The sequence below is a fragment of the Chelmon rostratus genome, chromosome 1 (genome assembly GCF_017976325.1).
Source record: "Chelmon rostratus isolate fCheRos1 chromosome 1, fCheRos1.pri, whole genome shotgun sequence".
NCBI classification, from domain to species: domain Eukaryota; kingdom Metazoa; phylum Chordata; class Actinopteri; order Chaetodontiformes; family Chaetodontidae; genus Chelmon; species Chelmon rostratus.
Genome location: NC_055658.1, coordinates 4,777,257 through 4,797,789, shown reverse-complemented (window position 1 = coordinate 4,797,789; position 20,533 = coordinate 4,777,257). Strand labels below are relative to the sequence as shown.

The 20,533-nt window shown below is 43.6% G+C and overlaps 2 protein-coding genes across 4 annotated transcripts in view; one reads left to right on the top strand and one right to left on the bottom strand.

Annotated features, from left to right (window-relative positions):
* Window positions 1-4,332, top strand: part of si:ch211-186j3.6 (neural-cadherin) — a 294,654-nt gene extending 290,322 nt beyond the window's left edge. The window contains exons 36-37 of the mRNA XM_041938705.1: window positions 1,055-1,209; window positions 3,727-4,332. Coding sequence (XP_041794639.1) covers window positions 1,055-1,209; window positions 3,727-4,332 — 761 coding nt within the window. The remainder of the gene's footprint in view (window positions 1-1,054; window positions 1,210-3,726) is intronic.
* Window positions 4,333-7,403: 3,071 nt separating this feature from the next.
* dpy19l3 (dpy-19 like C-mannosyltransferase 3) overlaps window positions 7,404-20,533 on the bottom strand; it is a 52,908-nt gene continuing 39,778 nt past the window's right edge. For all 3 annotated transcript variants that reach the window (XM_041933256.1, XM_041933247.1, XM_041933265.1), the window contains 2 exons: window positions 13,576-13,734; window positions 7,404-11,967 (listed from right to left, as the gene is read on the bottom strand). In XM_041933256.1, the coding sequence (XP_041789190.1) occupies window positions 11,764-11,967; window positions 13,576-13,734 (363 nt within the window). In that variant the 3' untranslated portion in view covers window positions 7,404-11,763. The remainder of the gene's footprint in view (window positions 11,968-13,575; window positions 13,735-20,533) is intronic.

Here is a 20,533-nt window from a genome sequence, read left to right as displayed (position 1 = left end):
GAAAAATAGAAAATTAGCAGAAAAATGTAAAATGATGAAAAGTTCCTTGGATGGATGCAAATGCTGAGCAAATTCCTTCATTCAAACCAAATCCATTTTTTCCCTCAATTAAAGCATTTTAAAACAGTTAATATTCATGGACCAACTAAATTAACTGCATGAATGATACATTAAATAAATAAATACAAGTAAATTCTTAGAATTATGGATTAATTAACCTTTTTAGAGAAATAAATCTCAGGATAGAAATTACACAATATTAATAATACGCATAAAGATCTATTCAGCCTGAATACTCTTGTGAATGTACATGTAGGTCTTATGTGTGTGAGTGTATGTGTTTTTCATGTCAGCCTGTGCTACTTATGATACATAATATATGAAAGCATTATGAAATTGCATTTTTATTTGCAAAGAGATTTGAAGCAAAGCCATGTGCTGTAAGGCATGACATTGAAAAAAACAATTATTCAATGATAAAAACACTTACTTGTTGTATCGTAGAAAAGTACTGGAGCCAGAAACACCACTCCAGATGGATGCTAATGTTGATCCCGTTTGCTGACATGTTTGCCATATCAGCATGTGGTTAGGGTTGAGTCATGGCCTCAGTTTGTTAGCTGTAGCCAATTCATCTGCTAAAAACACCTGCTCAGGTGGAAATAGTCTCCTGGAGATGCACAAACACTCTAATGCCAGTTTTTCTGGCCCTGGGAATTGATTTCACCTTCCAGTAAATACTGTAGAAGACGGGGAGTGTTGCTTAGAAAGCTGGTGACTCTGTTTGGAGGGAAGTAGTGTGAAACACTGTTTGCCCCCAACAGATAACTGGACTTTTTTTCAAATATCAGCCACAAAATTACGTGAAAGCCTCACTGTCAGTTTGATCACATTTCAGCTCACTTTTATGGCATATGCTCAAAGCCAGCTCCATCAAACAGCAGCTCTCTCTGGGGCCGCACCTCAATTGGCTGAAGGATCTTAATCGTTGAATTTGTAATGTTAATGCTGTCGAATGCTGACGGACCTCCACCACTGTCTGTCTTAACTCCAGTGCTGCTGCTGGGCATTTTCCTCTACACTCGCTGGAGGAGCTACAAAGGGCTGAAGGAGGGCGTTTACCACGTCTCCGCCCACCATGACGGCTGGGAGGACATCCGAGAGAACGTTCTCAACTATGACGAGGAGGGAGGCGGGGAGGAGGACCAGGTACACACACACGCATGTTGGACCATTTCCTTTGTGGCTAAGCTAACAATTGATGTTACAAAGACACGTCAGTTTTCCACAGAAGCACAGGAACACTCAGAAACACACGCCTAGCACATTTAATGTGTTGTTCGCCAGTAGTTTATCGTGATTTCTCTGCATGAAGGTGAAGGAGAAATGTTTCCAGCTGCATGATTGCAAGATAAGTCCTTCGCAGAGGATGCAAGGTAGCAGTTTTATATGGGATTCAGTCAATTCAGATTGTGTGTGTGTGAGAGAGAGAGAGGACATCTATTACTCCAACTGTGGGGACATTAATCTGTTTACAGACTCACACGGTGGGAACTCTCCTTCCTTAAAGGACAAAAGTCCCCGTGACTTAAATAATTACATTTCAGGGTGAAGACTTGTGTTAAATTTAAGGATAAGATTAGGTTTAGGTTTAGGTTAGGGTAAGGGTAAGGGTTAGACGAGTATGAGGTTATGGTTATGGTTAGGGTAAGTCTCCAGGAAATTAATGCAAGTCTATGTAATGTCCCCAAATGTGATAGAAATATTTGTCGGAGTGTTTGTCTGTCTTTTTGTTTGTGTGTGTGTGTGTGTGTGTGTGTGCGTGTGCGTGTGCTAGCGTTTTAATTAGGCCCACGCAAAATCCTTATCTCCTCTCTCCAACAGCCACTGTAACCCACAAGCACTCAACAGTACTTAAGAGCTTGCATAATATCACGGCTTTGATCGAAACAAAAGCATGTGGCTGCTACGTCGCTAACACACACACACACACACACACACACATGCACACAGAAGACTTGCATTCAAAGATTGTTCTTACACCTTGTCAGTTCCCCCAAAACCCTTAAGGTATTGTCCTCTCAATTGTTAATCACCTGCAGTTAAACATACACAGACTACACACACACACGCACACACACACACACACACACACAGAGAGTCCTGATCCCCTTCAGCAGAGCAGATGCTGCAGTAAATTCTCAAGAGTCTTGTTTGAAAGCTCTCAGGGGGAATAAAAACAGCACTTTCCACTCATCACATAATCAGTTTTACAAAGCGACCCACACCTCCTCCGTGTGTAGCTTTTCTTCTTCTTCTCCTACATCCCTCCGTTTTTCGTCTCTGCTGCCGTGGTTACAGTTGTGGTGGATTCACATTCATTGTGATGGCATCGACAGCCCACCACTGCACGAAAGACACAGAAAGAGGGACGCACCACATCTCCTCTCTGAATCACCTTCTTTTGTATTTTTTATCTTCTTGGTCTGACACACACAGACACTCAAAATTACTGTGACTTCTCTCAGACAGTAAATGGAGATAGATTGGAAACTTAAATAGGTGGAACATTCACAGTAAACATAATGGGGACAGCTGATTGTTTTTCTGCTCTCTTTTCATTTTTCTGCCCTCTCTCAGTCACATTTCATTTCATTTTTTCTGTCTCATCTCTCTCCCCAAAACTTTCTTTAACGGCGGCTCACTCTTCTCTTCTCCTTGCTCTTTTCTTCTTTGCTCTTCTCTTTGCTCTTCCCTTCTCTTTGCTCTTCTCTTCTCTTCGCTCTTCTCTTTGCTCTTCTCTTCTCTTTGCTCTTCTCTTTGCTCTTGTCTTCTCCTTGCTCTTCTCTTTGCTCTTCTCTTCTCTTTGCTCTTCTCTTCTCCTTGCTCCTGTCTTCGCTCTTCTCTTTGCTCTTCTCTTTGCTCTTCCCTTCTCTTTGCTCTCCTCTTTGCTCTTCCCTTCTCCTTGCTCTTCTCTTCTCTTTGCTCTTCTCTTTGCTCTTCTCTTCTCCTTGGTCTTCTCTTCTCTTTGCTCTTCTCTTTGCTCATCTCTTTGCTCTTCTCTTTGCTCTTCCCTTCTCCTTGCTCTTCTCTTTGCTCTTCTCTTCTCCTTGCTCTTGTCTTCGCTCTTCTCTTTGCTCTTCTCTTTGCTCTTCCCTTCTCTTTGCTCTTCTCTTCTCTTTGCTCTCCTCTTTGCTCTTCCCTTCTCCTTGCTCTTCTCTTTGCTCTTCTCTTTGCTCTTCTCTTCTCCTTGCTCTTCTCTTCTCTTTGCTCTTCTCTTTGCTCTTCTCTTCTCCTTGGTCTTCTCTTCTCTTTGCTCATCTCTTTGCTCTTCTCTTTGCTCTTCCCTTCTCCTTGCTCTTCTCTTTGCTCTTCTCTTTGCTCTTCTCTTCTCCTTGCTCTTCTCTTCACTCTTCCCTTCCCTTTGCTCTTCTCTTCTCTTTGATCTTCCCTTCTATTTGCTCTTCTCTCTTCCCTTCTCTTTGCTCTTATCTCTTCCCTTCTATTTGCTCTTCCCTTCTCTTTGCTATTCTCTTTGCTCTTCTCTTTGCTGTTCCCTTCCCTTTGCTCTTCTCTTTGCTGTTCCCTTCCCTTTGCTCTTCCCTTTGCTCTTCTCTTCTCTTTGCTCTTCTCTTTGCTCTTCCCTTCCCTTTACTCTCTTTTTTCTCTTTGCTCTTTGCTTTTTTAACTGGCACTTTTCCTTTGCTTTTTTCTGTGTGTGTCCAGAATGCCTACGACATGGCGGAGCTGCAGAAGTCCCTCCAGCCGAGCCCAGCCCAGTCGGTGCAGTACTGCCGTTCGAGAGCCCTGCACCACCCTCCTCCTCCACACCACCACCACCACCTCCTCCACCAGGCGCCCCCCGCCCCACCCTCTGCCCAGCCACTGGACCCCCTCAGCCGCACAGCCAGTTCCACCACCCTGCCTCCGTCAGCAGCTTCCACCTCCTCCACGGCCACCACTACCACCAGCCTCCGTCGGGACGTTCCCCCCACCAGGCTCCCAGCCCAGGGTCAGGCCCGCCCCTCCCAGCTGGCACGCCGCTCCCTGTCCTTCTCCAGCCAGGACCTGGCCCGCTACCTGTGCGAGATTATACGCGATGCTGACCAGCATCCGGACACGGGGCCTTTCGACTCCCTGCAGGTCTTCTCCACCGAGGGAGGGGGCTCGCCAGCCGGCTCCCTCAGCTCTTTCAGCTCAGCAGGGCTGGACGGCGGGAGCGTCGTAGATGGGGGAGGAGAGGGGAGGAGGGAGGAGACGCTCGGGGAGTGGGGGCCTCGCTTTGAGAAGCTGCGGGCGCTGTACGAGCGAGCCGAGGCCAGCGACCTCTGAGCACAGACGCACACACTGATCGGACCCTGATAACGGGCTGTCCTGCAACAATCAATTAGCAGACGCTTTGCAGCAGCCAAGGTGGGAAAGCAGCGAGAGACTGACTGACAGAGAGGCTCGCTCCGCATCCCTCACTCACTGACAACTGACACAGAAGGTGTTGTATTTACTGGATGATGAGCCCTGTCAATCAACATGGTGGCCTAACAGACAGATGAAAGTGTCCCTGCGAAAAGAGCCTGTCGCTCTGCACTCCCTCTACTTTGGATGACAATTTTGCAAACTTTCTGGAGCAGACGTTATCAAACCTGCCAGTCAGGTTAAAGGCTTCAGAACGTCACCCTCTACCTGGGCTACTCATCATGATGGAGCTTAGCTTCACTGTCGGAAAAATCTGTTCCAGTCAAAACCACTAAGACCCCAAATTTCCTCTATTTTCTAACACTCACTGTGAGCTGCTCTGGATGAGTGTGAAAATGTGAAATGAAAATCCTTTGGCAAGGTTTTTTTTTTTTTTTTTTTACGTACCTGAGCAAATCAGTGCCACATATAATGTATTTTTAAGCAACTTGCTGCTGAATTAATACGCGATACAATATATTGCACACTGCACCATTACATGAAAAGACAGTGAAGATGAGTGGGATCATACTGAGTAGCCCATATATGTAAAACAGAGTCTGGATTTTCATTCTATGGTGGACACATTGTGTTCTTGCTGCCTGGCTGTACACAGCTTCTGTCAATGTTTTGAGAAAAAAGTGCTTCGACCATCATGGGTTGCGGGATGAGATTTCTTTCTTTTTTTTCTGGTAATGTGTCTTTCGCTGGGTTGAGTAATTCTGTATTGGTTGGGTGTTTCAAGTTTCAACGCTCCGTGGGTTGTAAGACATCAAGCTTTCTACTTACTACTGCGCCCTCGTCTTTGTGTGATTTCCTATTCTCATTCGCACTCCTCCGCCGCTCGTTCCTCCTCACCCGAGGGAGGGTGCACAAAAATCCAAACAGCTTTGTAATAAAGAAATGGGAACGGACGTGCGGACTGAGGGAAGGAGGAAATACTTGCTCTGTTGCTCTGTTTCGCATACGTTCTTCCTCAGGCATACCAAATGTGGCGGCTGCGTGAGACTATTGAAACAGAAGATCGCTCGGTAGAATACAAACTATGTCAAATGGCTTTCCAAGGTGACTACTCAATAAATACAAACAGGAGGAGGAGGAGTAGGAGGAGCAGGATGGATGAAGGAGATTTCTAATGATTATTCATATATAGAGTCCTGAGCTGTGATACCTCCGCCATATGCAGTTCACACACACATTTATCCGTTGCCCCTTGCTAAATTACTGCACGCTCTCAGCTGAAACAGTGTGATAGGCCTAATTGTGATTGCGGGAAAATGGACTGATAGAAAATTGCATGGAAATAACTGCAGTTATTATCCTAGTCGTGAATTGTCAGCACAGTGGCAAGTTGCTCTGATTTGGCTCGTCACATCAGGTTGATGGATCTTTTTTTTCCTCTCCACAAAAGGGGAGGGGGACACTGCTGCTCTTGAACCGGTGAGACCAATTTGTCGAGAAAGAGCAAAATGCAAAGAACAATAAAAAGCAGTGAAGGGGAAGAGGACTCTGAAAAGGACCTGTTCTTCTCCCCTTCGATAAGAGCAATGATTACAGGGTAGATGGTTGAATCAGAGAGCAAATGAGCAAGGGATGCAGAGAGGAACCATCTTATCAAGTGCCTGGGTCTGTGGTGAAATTTGCCACCAGTGCACCATGAAGCTCTGCAGAGAGCCGTGGAGAGGGAAGACATGCTGGCGGTATTGGTTTTCTGCAGAAATGGTTTGTTGCACAGCAAATGGCATTAATACAAAAGTCATATATCCTCACCTCACCCCACCCCTCCTCCCTCTCCATATAATTCTCCAAAAAGCCAGCCTGGCTTCACCTGACATTTCAGGCATGTATAGGAGCAGCACCAGCACTCTCACTGTGCTCTTTTTATTCGTCTTCACACGCCGGCAGAGCCGAGCCTGTCGGCACAGAGCAGTTAAAGGGTAGGAGTGTGTGAAAACACGTCAGGCCACTAATCCTAATAGGACCTGATGGCTTGCTGTCATGCTGGAAAAAACCAAAGGATTGCGGGTACTTTCAAAAAGGATGAGAGGAGTCAGTTCCCAGATTGCGGCTTTCCAGAAACATGCTATTTTGTGAAAGGCGGAGGCAACAATGCGGCTTTTAAAAATAAGAGACTTGGCGGTCAGGTGAGGGTGCAGTACGCCGTGGGATGATGCCTGAAATAAGACACACAGGCTTTTCTTCTTTTTTTTACAGACAGTGGGGGTTTCCTAGAGAGGGATGCTTGTTTTTTATTCCTCTGTAGAGCAGGGCCGAGCCTGAGCCAGGCAGAGCGCTGAATGAAGACGCTTCATGCTTCACTTCTCTCTGCAGCTGTAAGGAGCAGCGACTCACTTCCCACCACCATTCATTCGTACCATATAATGGCTTCTTAAATGTTGTGTTCTGGGTGCAGACATGTTGTGAACAAAGTTAATGTTTTTACCTCATTTGTAAATACAAAGATAGATTAATAACAGTTATTGCTTTTTGTCAAGAAAAAGGTGGGTTTAAAATGTGCAGCTTCTGAGAAAAAAAATCAAACCAAACATATCTTTTTTTATCATCATGATGGTGATGAGCTGAGCTTTGGACGGTTATGTGTTTTGTATTTGCTTTGATCTTTTTTTCTCAATAAATTCATTTATTTGCACCAGTGACTGCTGAATTGTGACTGCATCAAAAAATGAAACTGGAGAATTAAAAGAAATGAAAAAAAGAAGGTTCTGGCCTCACATAATGATAAACAAGGAATTTATGTTGTTGGGGAAAAAAAAAAAGCTTTTATTGATCTTGAGGTGTCAATGTCTAACACAGGCACTGGAAAAGATTTCAACTCCACTCACTCAGGTATCTCACAGACCTCTTCCACCAATGATGTACTATGAAAACAATTTGAACTGCAGAATAAACATTTATTAGGAATGAATGCAGGTATGACAAATGTCCTGCAGTAGAAAACACAGCTGTGCAACATGTCCGTGGATTCTTGGAAAACGGAGAAAAATGACCAAAAGCACTCACGAGCATAACACAGCTCTCCTCTTTCAAACAAACTCAGAAGCAGATGGTTTCCGCTATTGACAGATGTCCTTATTGGTCAGAGGAAATGGTACTTGTGCTGAAGATGATGTTCAGGGTCATAAGCTTCTCTTCTGCAATTATGTAGCCTTTAAGGAGCATCAGTTGCTTGCATTTACCTCAGTGTGTACTTAAGAGTGACCTACATGTTGGCTGTCAGTCCCCTCTGTGTGCAATATATAGTGTTGCCACACACATTTTATTTAGACCCATTTGCTCCATGTGGACAGTTCATATTCAGAAATGGATTTAATGTAGTTCCATGTCACCGGCTCAGTGGGATCATCTGTTTAGATGCTTCCAGAGAATGCAGTTCATTCAAACAAAATGATCCTACACTGAAATGATGGGTAAATCCGCATTTTTAACCAAGCTTCAGCATTTACCCCAGATTCTCTCCCACTTTTTCCTTTTTAGCATGTTTCAGATCCCGATGGTAAAAAAACAACCAACCAGCCAACATCACTCAATCTTTAGAGCCCAATCACATCATGATTGACAACCATAAAGACATGACCGACAGAGTACACTTCAAGGCCAAAATACACATGCTGTGTACTTCTGCTCTACAGCCTTTTTAAATGGTGTGGGTCTGCACAGCCCTGACCTCAACCCCATCCAACACCATTTGGGTAGATCTGAATGGCCAGGGTTGATCACCTTACATCAGTATCCCACCTCATTAATGCTCTTATGGCTGAACAAGTCCCTACAATCTGGTTCCAGAAGGTGCTCCTCCATAACAGCGGAGGCTGTTCAGGGACATATTTACACGCAAAGGTTTAAAATTCCATGTTCCAATGATTATTGATCCCACAATTTATAGGAGCATTAGAAACATTCAAAAAGATATAAAACCAAGGTGCAAGATGCAAAGTAAGAAATGTTCAAAATGAGAAAAATAGATTTGTGTAGAAGGAAATTGTTTTAATTTGAAGAATACAGATACAGATTCTGATCTGACCGATCCCCTCCCCCCACTTCATTTCCAAGGCAAAGATATGAATTGAAATGGCCACATTTGTTTCAGCAACATCGGCTAGTTCTTTAAAAACGAGCCTAAATGGAGTATTGAGCTGAATTCTATATGTGCGTGCAAGTCAATTGCTTTTTTCAAGTCTTCTTTTCATTAAGAAAACCATAGGCAGACGGCGCGCCTCCGCATGATCTACTAATCCCAATATGTATGGAAATTATGCTGGAAAAAAAATATATTAGTACACTCTTATCAGGCAAACATAATGGAATCACTTCGCTCTCAAATAAAGCAATCAGACATCTCCTAAATTAAACATCCAGTGTGAAGGCGGGAGGGGGTTGGTGGTGGTGGTGTTCCGCACTGATCCGACCGGTATGCATTACAATGAGGCTGCGCAGTTAACAAGCAACATGTTTTCAAAAGCCCCGCAACAGTGTTCTTGCATCTGCGAGTGTGTGGATTATCAAAGACACAGGTCCTTATTAACAAGTGTACAAATATAGGCAGGCTGGGGGTGAGGGGGCGAGGGAAAGTGTGTGTGTGTGTGTGTGTCGTTCGCACATAACGGCTCATTGTGGCAGGAAAGTCTGACTGGCCAACCCATAATTACACACCCAACTCCAGCCTTTCAGTCCCCTCCCCTCCTCTGCCTTCCCACTTTTCAAAAGAAGAAGAGGAAGATGAGGAAGAGGTTCAGGTCATTGTGAATACATTTTTCCTTGCGCTCTCCTTTCTCCTCTGCTGCTGTTTAAACATGAGTCTTTTCTGTCCTCCCCACTCCTGCTTCTCCCCACCTTCCTTTCCAACCACAAAGCCTCAGTTTGATATGCAAGTGTTGGCCCCCCTCACTCTCACAAACTATTTTGGATTGCGGCGGGGAATCAGCATCGTTGTCACCCTGCTGCAATTTCCTCGCCACTTACATTATTCATGTATGTGTGTGTGTGTGTGTGTGAGAGAGAAAGAAGGGGGGGGGGGTGGTTGAGGCTGCTGCTGCTGAGAATCACAGAGCCAACAGCGAACACAACAACAACAACAACAACAACAACACAGTCACAAATATCACTTGGTAGCAGCTTTGACCTCAGTTTTACAGCAGAAACCCACTGAAGCCCCGGTGGAACCCCCTCCCACCAGGGTGGGAATCGAAACTAACTGAATTATTTGTTTTTCTTTTCAGGGCTAATTGATAACATCTATTACCGCAGAGCCAAATGTGCCTAGCTAAAGAGTGCTACCTGATCTGAGACCAGGCTGAGTCAAGCTAATGGTCCGACTTGTCCCCACAGACACCACAACTGAGTAAGACCCCCACCCTACAGTGACTCTGCTGTGACTGTCTTCATGAAATACACCTCCAGTACACACAGGACGCTACCACACAGTCAGGGTTTAGTCAAGTGGTGTGCTATTTAAAAATAATAATAATTGGAAAAGACCAGCAGGGACGAAGTTTTAACAACAACTAACAAACTCAAGAGCCACTGTTTTTTCTGGAGCTTTCAACACATGGTCTTCACCGGGGGATATAGTTTGCTCCGTTCTCATGGGCATGGATCTTTCCCATCCATAGCACTGTCAGTAGACTGTGTGATATGGATGAAAGCTGCACAAAATTGGACTTGATCTGTGGGTTCGCTTGCAGGGATGAAGTTAATCCATGTGAATTTTTCAGCTTCAACTCTGTTGAACTTTCAGCCACATATTTGCAACCAATAGCGAGCCGATGCTGATCTTTGGATGAATTTAGAGCCGCAGAGTTCAAAACGGTGGAAGCTATTGCAGCTGATTAGCTGTGTGGTACCATCTAGTTCTGTTTAAGCTCATTTATCCACTTAGATGAAGGGGCAGACAAAGGAAGTGCTCCACAAAAGAGAAAAGCTTTGCAGTCATGAAACAGGAGTCAATGCTACAAATACATCTTTTGAATAAACTGTGAAATTGTCCCATTAGCAACCAAGCAAGCTTGTTGATGATCTTATTTTTCTCTTTTTAAGAACACTCTTTATTGAATGAAATTATGCACAATCCCACCAACAAAATGCCCCAGCACAGTACAGAAAACACAGAGAGATGCTCTGGGAGCTACTAGCTGGTGCATTAGTTGTTAGGTTGCCAGCTAAGGTAGCCTAGTTCAGCAACTAGCTCCTCCAGAAGCACAAAGCTTCTACAAACAAGTATTTCACAAAGGCATGCAGATTGATTTGCTGAGCCACTCTCTGGTGAGACCGAGCTCTACCAGCTGCTGAGATCTCCGTCCGTTCATGACGGCTGAGGTCACCCACTGAAGTTTTGAATCCACCTTGATTTAAAACCGTTTTGTCAAAGTAACATTCGGAACATTTTTTAATCCACTTGACGTCTTCCATGGTTTTATTTCATGTGGTATTTACAGAGAGACCATTGCTTGAGTTTTAATCAACACTGTTCAAATATGGAACATTGAAAACTCACTGGCAGTGTGCACGTTATCATTTGAGCCCTCGTGTCTGCTCATGTCCACCTTTTTTCCCCTTTATAACTGATACGTCAGATCTGCAGGGCAACAAAAACATGTTATGCTCATAAAAGTTTATAAAACTCTGAATTAGGGTTGGGTTCGATAGCCAGCTCCATTTTGGATCAGTTAGTTAAAATCCCAAGATTTGTTAAACTGAACAAATGTCTTAACAAATCTTTAGTTGTTTGGCACAGAGGAGCTCAATGGCAGACGTGTAATACACTGCATTAAAGGATTCTGACATGATGAGCAGATTTGATAAATGCTACTGAACCTCAAGCCTACTCTGTATGAAAGAGAAAACAAAATATTCTAAGTATTAGGAAGCAACGATGAATAGTATATTGTTCATTTCATGATGCTGTGAAGAAATGGCACTGACTACTTCAAATGAAACTAAATTATTAGTAGCTGCTTGTGGTGTTCCGGGCCCCGCTGAGAGGTCTAATAGTTGTTTCTGTGTTTGCTCATCTGCACCAGTGAGGGCTGGGAGAAGGGCGGGTGGAGACAGAACAGCCCAAAGCAGGACCCCTACAGGTGCTTCCACACTCCACTAACTAAAACAATGCAGCCCCAAGCCTGAACCAGCCCACTGCTCTCACACCACAGTTCACAGAGCCATGTGTTAAAAAAATAATGGGCATGATCACAGCTGGGCACAGTGCAGAGAGGAGGCAGAGGAACAGCGAGGATTCAGTGCTTTTATCTCTTCCTCTCCTCCGCCTCTCTCCCCTCTGGCCTCTTTCTGTTCTCACTACCGAGCCGCGCTGGGCTCCGACGAGCTCTTGGCACTTTTCTTGCGTTTCTTCTTGACCCGGTACACGTGGAAGGTTTTGTTCTGGAACGTTCTGGTGAACAGAGAGGTGTAAGCCGCCGTGTCCGTCTTGATGGCCTCACAAAATCGAGGGTGGGAGGCGGGGACGAGGTCCGGGTCGTTCTCTCCCGGTCCGTCCATGATCTGCCGGCACAGAGGATGAGCGTGTCATCGTCAGCGGCAACAAGAATGACGGCCGGCTAAAACGTGTTAATCAATACATCTGAGATATAGCTGCTGTAAATAAATCACCAACAGGGTGATTGACAGCCTCTCAGGCTCTGATTTCACTTTGTGCTCCTGCCAGCTGGAGCCAGCAGGAAACCAGTAGGATTTTCTTTTGATTGCCAAATTGATAAAACATCTGCTAGCAGTTTTGAATTTAAAGGAATGTCTAACTTGGCATATTATTTTAGCATTAAATGTAAAGATGCTGCCCCTGACGAGGGAGTCCAGGAACGTGAACCACACGTAGAGATTCTGGATTGATGGATTGATTTTCTTGGAACTCATGAGCCTAAAAAAGAAACTGGACAGAGATACTAGAACATGATTATAAGACACTGATCATCAGCATTAAAGGGACATTAATGTTGACTTGCTATTATTTAATGCTATGTTGTACATATTTATATGTGTTATATATGTTGAAATGCATTATTCTCTAGATTACCACTATATAAGTCATGGTTTGCAAATACTTAATAATCAGTACTCAAGATTTCAGGATGAAGGCTCTGGTTCAGAAGAAAGAACAAAAGAAAGAAAGACAACAAAGAAGTCGGCTACAACTCTGATTCCAGAACAGTTGGTACGCTGTGTGAAACATAAATAAAGCAGAATGTGATGAGACTTGCTGATCCTTTTTGACATAAACTCAGCTTCATTGGTTTTTGTAAATATCTGCTTATTCTGAGTTTGATGCAGCATCATGATTCAAACAAGTTGGGACAGGAGCAACTAAAGACTGGGAAAGATGTGGAACGCTCCAAAAACACCTGTTTGGAACATTCCACAGGTAAACAGGTTGATTGGTAGCAGGTGATAGTATCATGATTGGGTATGAAAGGAGCATCCTGGAAAGGCTCAGTCGTTAACAAGCGAGGATGGAGCGAGGTTCACCACTTTGTGAACACATGAGTGTATTATGGAGATTAACAGATAAGCTCAGGAACGCTTTGTGAAACTGTCAGTAAACACAGCTCGTCTGTGTTACGCAGCGTTTTTGGAATCAGGGTTGTAAGAAAACAAAACAGTAAAACAAAGAAAACAGACAGAAGCAAACCCAGCATTCCTTCAATAAAGCTGTCTACATGTCAGATGTTGTGTGTGCTGCGTGACATGCGCGTCGTCACGAACACACAGCCACACCGACTGCGTTTCATGTGTCTTACACCACGCCGAGCTAGACAGCCAGACTGAAGCTTGTCTCGCCTCTGGTAATCCAAATAGCCAGCGTGCAGCATTCAACATCAAACTAAGGAGAGGCGGGGGGAGGGAGGGGTGGCGGCGGGAAGGGGAATGAAAGAGAGCGCGACAGGCAGAGAGTGAGAGACGGTGACGTGCAGATGAGAAGCGAGGTTATTGATCTTTGTGGAAGCAGAGAGCTTTCGCCAAGTCACAGGAGTTGGCAGAGGGGGCTGCTCATGCGGCCGTGCACGCACACACACACGCACACACACACACACACGCACACACACACACACGCACACACACAGTCACGATGAGTCACGTTAAATAAATGCCACCCACATGTCCGTTGGCCAGGTCAAGCAGGTCCCGCAGTCTGCAGCCTCGCCTGTGCCTCCGCTCGTAACAGATGCTGTTTTCCAACACCATGTAGTCGGCCCCGGCGGCCCTCAGGATGCTATAGACTTCCTCCGGGGAGCGGCGAGCATAAACCTGATACACCTGCACACACACACGCACACACACACACAGAATAGAAGTAGATTTATTTGGACTTGTGTGGATATTTGTTTTTTTTTTTTGCCTAAAGATCATCTGGCTTTATAATTTAACACCAATATTGTTGGTGGGAGAAAACTTCTCTCCTGGAACTCAATTACCAGGCACATTTATTTTCTGAATTACAGTTTTGATGAAAGTTGTTTTAGATTCATTATGATGTGTTTACTGAAAAAATCTGAAGAAAAACAATTATGAGCGAAACAAAGTCAGAGGGAGAACAAAAACAAAAGTGTTAAACACAACAGATCTCTGACTTCTGAAAACCATTTCGTAGTTTTTAACCATTACACACATTCAAATAGACAAATTATGCAGCACATAAGTACTGTCAGAACAGGGTTTTGGTTTAAATGAGGCGTGGAACACTGAGATGACAAACCAAGTTGCAAGTTCACCCACCAAATGAAGATCTTGGCTGTGACTAGAATCACTGCCTACTTCCTGTATAGTGCATTATATGTGCCATTATTAGATTATCTAAGATCTAAGAGTGAAATCTACACATTAAATAAGGCCCTCACAAACACTCATACAGGAACAGAAAAAATATTTGTGCATGGCATGTGCATTACTGCTTAAAATCCCACAATTCTGTTTTTGTGTCATTCATTTTTTCTTTTTAAGAGTTGCAGTTTTCAGGATTATGTCCATAAAGCCAACTAACATGTAGAGTGGTAAAAACTAAATGTGGATGAATGACTTTGCAATCCATGTCCAAGCTTGTTACCTGCACAGGTCATGATGTTCTCATATTGCACACATCCAATTTGACAGGATAAGTCCTGTGATATTCTATGTTTTTCTAATTGTCCCCAAATCGCAAGAAAAGACCCAAACCAACAATAAGCTGATTGTGTGTGTTCAGTATCAAAGCCTGATATATACTGTATGCTATTCCTCCATCAATGGGTGACATTTTACTTTAATGCCATTCACACACACACACACACACACACACACACACACACACACACACACACACACTCACACACACACGTTCATTCTGAGTCAAACCAAGGTAAACTGTCCTGTAAATACCAAATATGTATTAATCAACCACTGAAAATAGTCCCCAACAAATGCAATATTTCATCCTGTTTGAGTAACATTTGCTAAAAACTACAGCGACCTACTGTTTTAGCAAATGATGTAGCCTTTTGAAAATTAAACAATATGTTTATGACCCATTTTTATACGTATGCACTTGAGGCTGGTCGGTTGCTTTCCAATTCAGAATGCATGGCTGTTGGGTATGTGAATTAATTCAGAGGGAGAAAAAAGCACATAGCTAACAAGAATAACTGTAGTCTTTGTCCACTAATGAATTAGTTTGTAGAGACAAGCCCATAAAAAAAAGGAAACATCATTAGGGTTCTTACAAATGTTTGAAAATGCATTTACACAGCTTCCCTGCTCAATACCACACATGCACACACTCACTGTCCAGAAGCTCTGCACCGGCGTCCTGGATCATTAATGAGCTCCACGCTAAGCTCAGGCCTCGCCAGCAGCTCAGCATGGCTGACTTCCCGCTGGGAGGCAAAACATAGGCTCGGCAACCCAAGAGAAGATCCACACATTACGTTCTGCTCATTGTGAAGAAGAGCCACACAGAATGCAGAAGCAGAAACGAATAACAGCAATAAACATTTTTATGCCATTTAACACCGGGTTCAGACAGGAAGTGGAAGCGCCACCCGCTTCCTTTCGGCGCCTGTGTTGGGATGCAGCAAACGTTTCAGTGCCTGGTGTATTTCTCTCTGCGCGCTGTGAGCGAATCTGGCAACAAAACACACTGACAATTTATTCTAAATGATATCAAAGACACAGTATAATGTCTATGATAGAAATGATCTGATGGTGATAAACGATGAAATATGCATCTCATGCTAGCCAGCCCGTTTGATTTTCCATTGATTGCCCCGCTCCTCGCTGTCCTCCAGGAGTTTCAGTTCCCCTCAAAATCTGCCCATCAACCACATTGATGAGACAGAGGATCTCTGCTGTGTGTGAATGTGTTTTTTAAATGACCTGCTTGTTCCACATATTTGTCAGGTGTGTTGAAACAGAGCAAGAGAGTGTGAGACACACACACACACACACACACACACAAAGAAAGACAAAGCTTGCACTTTGGATGTGAACAGCCACTCGTGACTGACATATCGCAGGGCCTCTGCCTCCTGTCTGAGCCAGCCACATAACAAATCGTGTCATTTGTCAAATAAACAGAATCAAATGGAAACATTTCATTTATTCTGCTTGGTGTGAAAAGTGGCTTTCTCCATGAACGACACAGAAAACCTTTTGCATCCCCGTTAATAGAAAACCAAACCAATGCTCTTCTATCGCATTTCATACATCACATGCATTAATAAGATGCACTTAAGTGCGAGCGCCACCATTCATCTCTCCTTTACTGGAGAGCAGCATTTTTAGGCTCCATTTTTCTTACGCCGCTACTCAGTCCGACTTAATGGATGCACGTTGAGCTCGGTGCATCTGATCCCATATTCAGTCACACAATCACTGCAGGTCACTGGCCTTCATTTACTGACAATTCTCTGGTCTCTCGCGTAAGACATTAGCACAGAGCTGAGTGAGATGGGTGGGTGAGGCCACGTGGCTTCAGCTGCACTCGCACAATACAGACTTCTATGTGGAGGACGGAGGCTGTCATTAGAGCAACAGCAGGTTCTGGAAAAAGGCAGACAATTCTGTCCATTCGAGTCCCAAAATAATATCTACAGCTTGTACATTACTACAAAATGGCAACTGAGAACAAGAAAAGCATCAAATAATGGGCAGGTACACTTAAACCCTGTTACCGTTGCTATGGCAGAGGAGGTTTGATGAGTGGAACTGCACAGTCAGGGTTTGATATAACATACAGGTCTGACGTCAAGCTGAAGAATGAAAATGTTCTTGTGAGTAGAGAGAACAGATCTCAGATCACTTACACTGTCCACGTACTTCAGCTGACAATGAACAACAACTTAAAAAAAGAAAAAAAAAGAAGAAAAAAGTAGTGAACTGCATTTTTACAGCATAAAGTAATATTTACAGGCTGTGTAGTTGCAACAGAGACAAACAAGGAATTCGCTCTGGGCACCTCGAATTCAGGCGGAGACAGAGTACATCTGCTTGAGCTGAAAATGTTTCAGCTTGGGTGAAAATTTGTGGTTTTTCAGGGTTTCACTGGCACCGTGAATACAGAGACGGGAGCAGAAAGGACAGGGTCTGGAGGAAAGTGGAAATCATGGCAGCGTTGGCAGTCGGAGCTGTCACACGTCAGCTGTCGGTTGGGAGGCTCGTCCACTGAATGCTTGAGGACAAAAGATCGCAGCCAAAAGATAGAAACGCCACTCCAGTGGTCAAAATGAGCCCAAAAATGAGCCCAAAAATGAATCCCTACCACGCTCGCCTCCCATGCCACCACGGTCACACAGCCAAATGAATGGATACTGCCAGCCCGTTACTAACATCATGTCATTACACAATTATATTTCATGGAATTCATCTTTGTGGATTCTTAAAGGACAGTAGCTGTCTATTTGGCTCCTGGCATCAGCTCTGTAACCAACAGACCTGTTCTTGCACTGTACGTTTACTAAAACAATGGTGCCTTGATTTCAGACAGAGGTAAACACAGCAGCTTTCTTATTTCTAATGGTCAAGGTGTGATTGGCAGATCTCAAATCTAATTAACAGTGATCGCTAGCAGGCTAATTAAGCTAAGGTCGGTTCCACGTGTCAGTTAAAACGCTGTCTCCAGATAACTTTTTAATGTATCTAGCTGACTTGTTTTAAAAGGAGAATCTTGTCTTAAAGACACACTTGATAGATACATACATAATTCTGTGCTAAAACACTGAGGCTAAAGCTACATGTCGCATGCATAAAGTCAACATCTTCACCAGCTGATCCATGTAGACATCTACGTGTCATGTTCTTGTAACGCAGACGGAAGCTAGTAAGTCCGACCATCCATGGTTACAAAACATGAAGATCAGTCTTATTTCATGCTAACATAACACTTTTTGCCTGCTTATCTTACATACTTCTTGGATGTAAAACAGTATGTTCTTACTTTTAAATTTATTGAAGAAAAGGTCTTTAGTAAAAGAATCACCACGTCAGGAAATGTTGGTAATGTTGCTGCAGCGTAACCTTCCCTAAATCCAATGAAAAGCAGAGCAGAGCAGAGCTGCTAGCGATAGCTTAGCCGCTAACAGCATCCATGGCAGCTTTCACACAATCAGAAAATACGACAAAGTGGATGTGCCGGTCATGAACAGGGCTGTTCTCAACACAAACCGTAAGCCCACAAAAGAATATGTTTAGTTGATGATGTGCTTTTTGGCATTGTAAATAACTAACTAGTTACTTTTGGAAGTAGCCTAGCAAGCTAGTTAGCTTCACTGAGATGGACAGAGGCTTTTGTCCAAAGCAACATGCAGACAAGGTGCAATCCAAGGCCAGCTCAAGGAGAGGCCTTTAAGAGCAAGTGCTTACATTAGAGCAGATAAACATACTGTTTAACCCATTTGCTCTTCTGCTTTTGGTTTTGGACAGGCTAGAAAAAAAGAGACAAATTAAGACAAAATTAAATACCTTTAAAAACTGAATAAACCAGACATCCTCTATACTTTGAGCTTTGAAGTATCTGCATTCAAACTCACGGTCAGCAGATTGGAAGACAAGAGAACTGAAAGACACAACAATGACTAACTTAGCAAAAGAGGACCAATTTTTTAAAATGATGTTTAAAGTAATGGGAGACCTTGAGTCAAGATCTATGAGACATAAACTTATGTTCAAAGGGATTAATGAAGCACAAGGGAAAAAGCACCACAAGTATGATGGAAAAGCTACATGAAAAACAAACTGTGAATGCCAGAGGGAACCTTACGGCCCTGTCTTCGTGGCAGTGTGATGGCCAGCGCTAGCAGCACTTCGACCACTTAGTATTTTCCTGACCTGCACATTGGCTTTGCCTGTCTCTGAACGCATGATGCTCAGGTGGGAGGAGAGGTGCAAATACAGTAGGTGGGGGTTCATTCAATTGAGGCAACGCAAGAGTTGCTGGAAAGTAAGTCTCAGACTTTGAGCTGAAAAAAGGCGTCAATCTGCAGACAGCATTGTCAGACTAATACTTGAAGATGTAAATAAACTATATTAATTAATTGCAATCAGTAGATTCATTTAAATAGGCGTCAAAAGGCAGGAACACTGATAAATCAGTCAGCATTGATCTATAGAATGAGTAAGTATCTGTTGTCCACAGCTGATTGATACCGTATGAAGAGCTTGCTTCTTCCGTTCATTAATTCTCTGCAGCCATCTGAAGGACACGTATGTTGATCTGCAGCCTCCGGTTTGAGAAGTGCCACGCCAGAGCGCAGAGCCATCACGCATGGCCGTCCGCTGTGTTTACCTTCATTAAATCGTTTGCACATGGCATCAGGCTGCTACACAGCATACCCACACCTTTACACACATCACACTGGCTGATCAGAACTTGGTATTCTGCCTGTTCACGTGGGAGATGTTGGATGACAGTGGCTCATTGCTCCAGCGTGTCACTGACTCCTTTCCAAAAGTGAGATACAGTAGAATTAAAACTGAATGAAATAAAATACAATTAACCTCAACCACATTATTTAGAAATGGAAACACAGATTTTGCCAGCTGAAATCCAAACACACACCTATCACTCTGCTTGCTACCCATGCTAGCTAACGCTAACATGTGGTTTTATATGATCATATTTTACTGAGTAAATTTATGGAAACATTTTACACTTATTTATATCACACTCACACCATCATGTGACAAGAGGGACACATGCTCAGAACTTGGAAAATGTACTTTTTATTTCACTGTGCCATAAAGGACATAACTGTTTCTGCCTTAGAAGAAAAAAAGCTATTTAAACACACTCAGAACGCCGGGATTCACCCAAGAAAACGTCAGGTCTCACCCAATCGTCCCACAATTAGAACACTTCATGCAACAAGATTTTGTTAGAAGCTAGAAACACACTTATAGGGAAGCCCTTTGGGATTGAATACGGTACTCTCCTGCAATCACGACGGGGCAGACATCATTTTCCCCATCAATCACGCAAAAAAGAAACAGAGGAACACTGGGGCAGGTCTCACTCGTGAAAAGGTGTACATCCAAAATGCACATTTTCTCTTGTGTACATGCACAGCCTGTGAGGTTAATTCTGCTGTCGATGCCCATGGCCAAGTCACTGGCTTTGAACTGCATCGATCCGCTGGCGCTGCACAGCGGCTGCCCACTGCTCCTAATACTTAGGATGCGTTCAATGCAGTGAACAAATTTCCCTATGGGATCAATAAAAGGTAACTTGTATTTGTATGTTACCCCATGGCTTTATGAAACATGAGAATTAACAATTCTATTCTACATAAAATCTCTGACTCAACAATCCACAGTACCGCAATCTCAGACCAGGCTCCTGTAAGTGTTACTCCTGCAACAGATAGTACCGCAGATCACCTTCCCAGATGGTGCTTTAATAATACATCACTTAAAGACTTTTATTGACTCTCTTGAGCAGGAATGGGCACGCTTCCTTAGATTTAACAACACCCCCAAAACATCAGCTTGTGATTTATGAGAAACGACTGTAAAATGGATAATCCCACAGAACAAGAAACAAGAGACAAGAAACAAGGAGAAGGACTAGGATGCTTCAGAAGTACAAAAA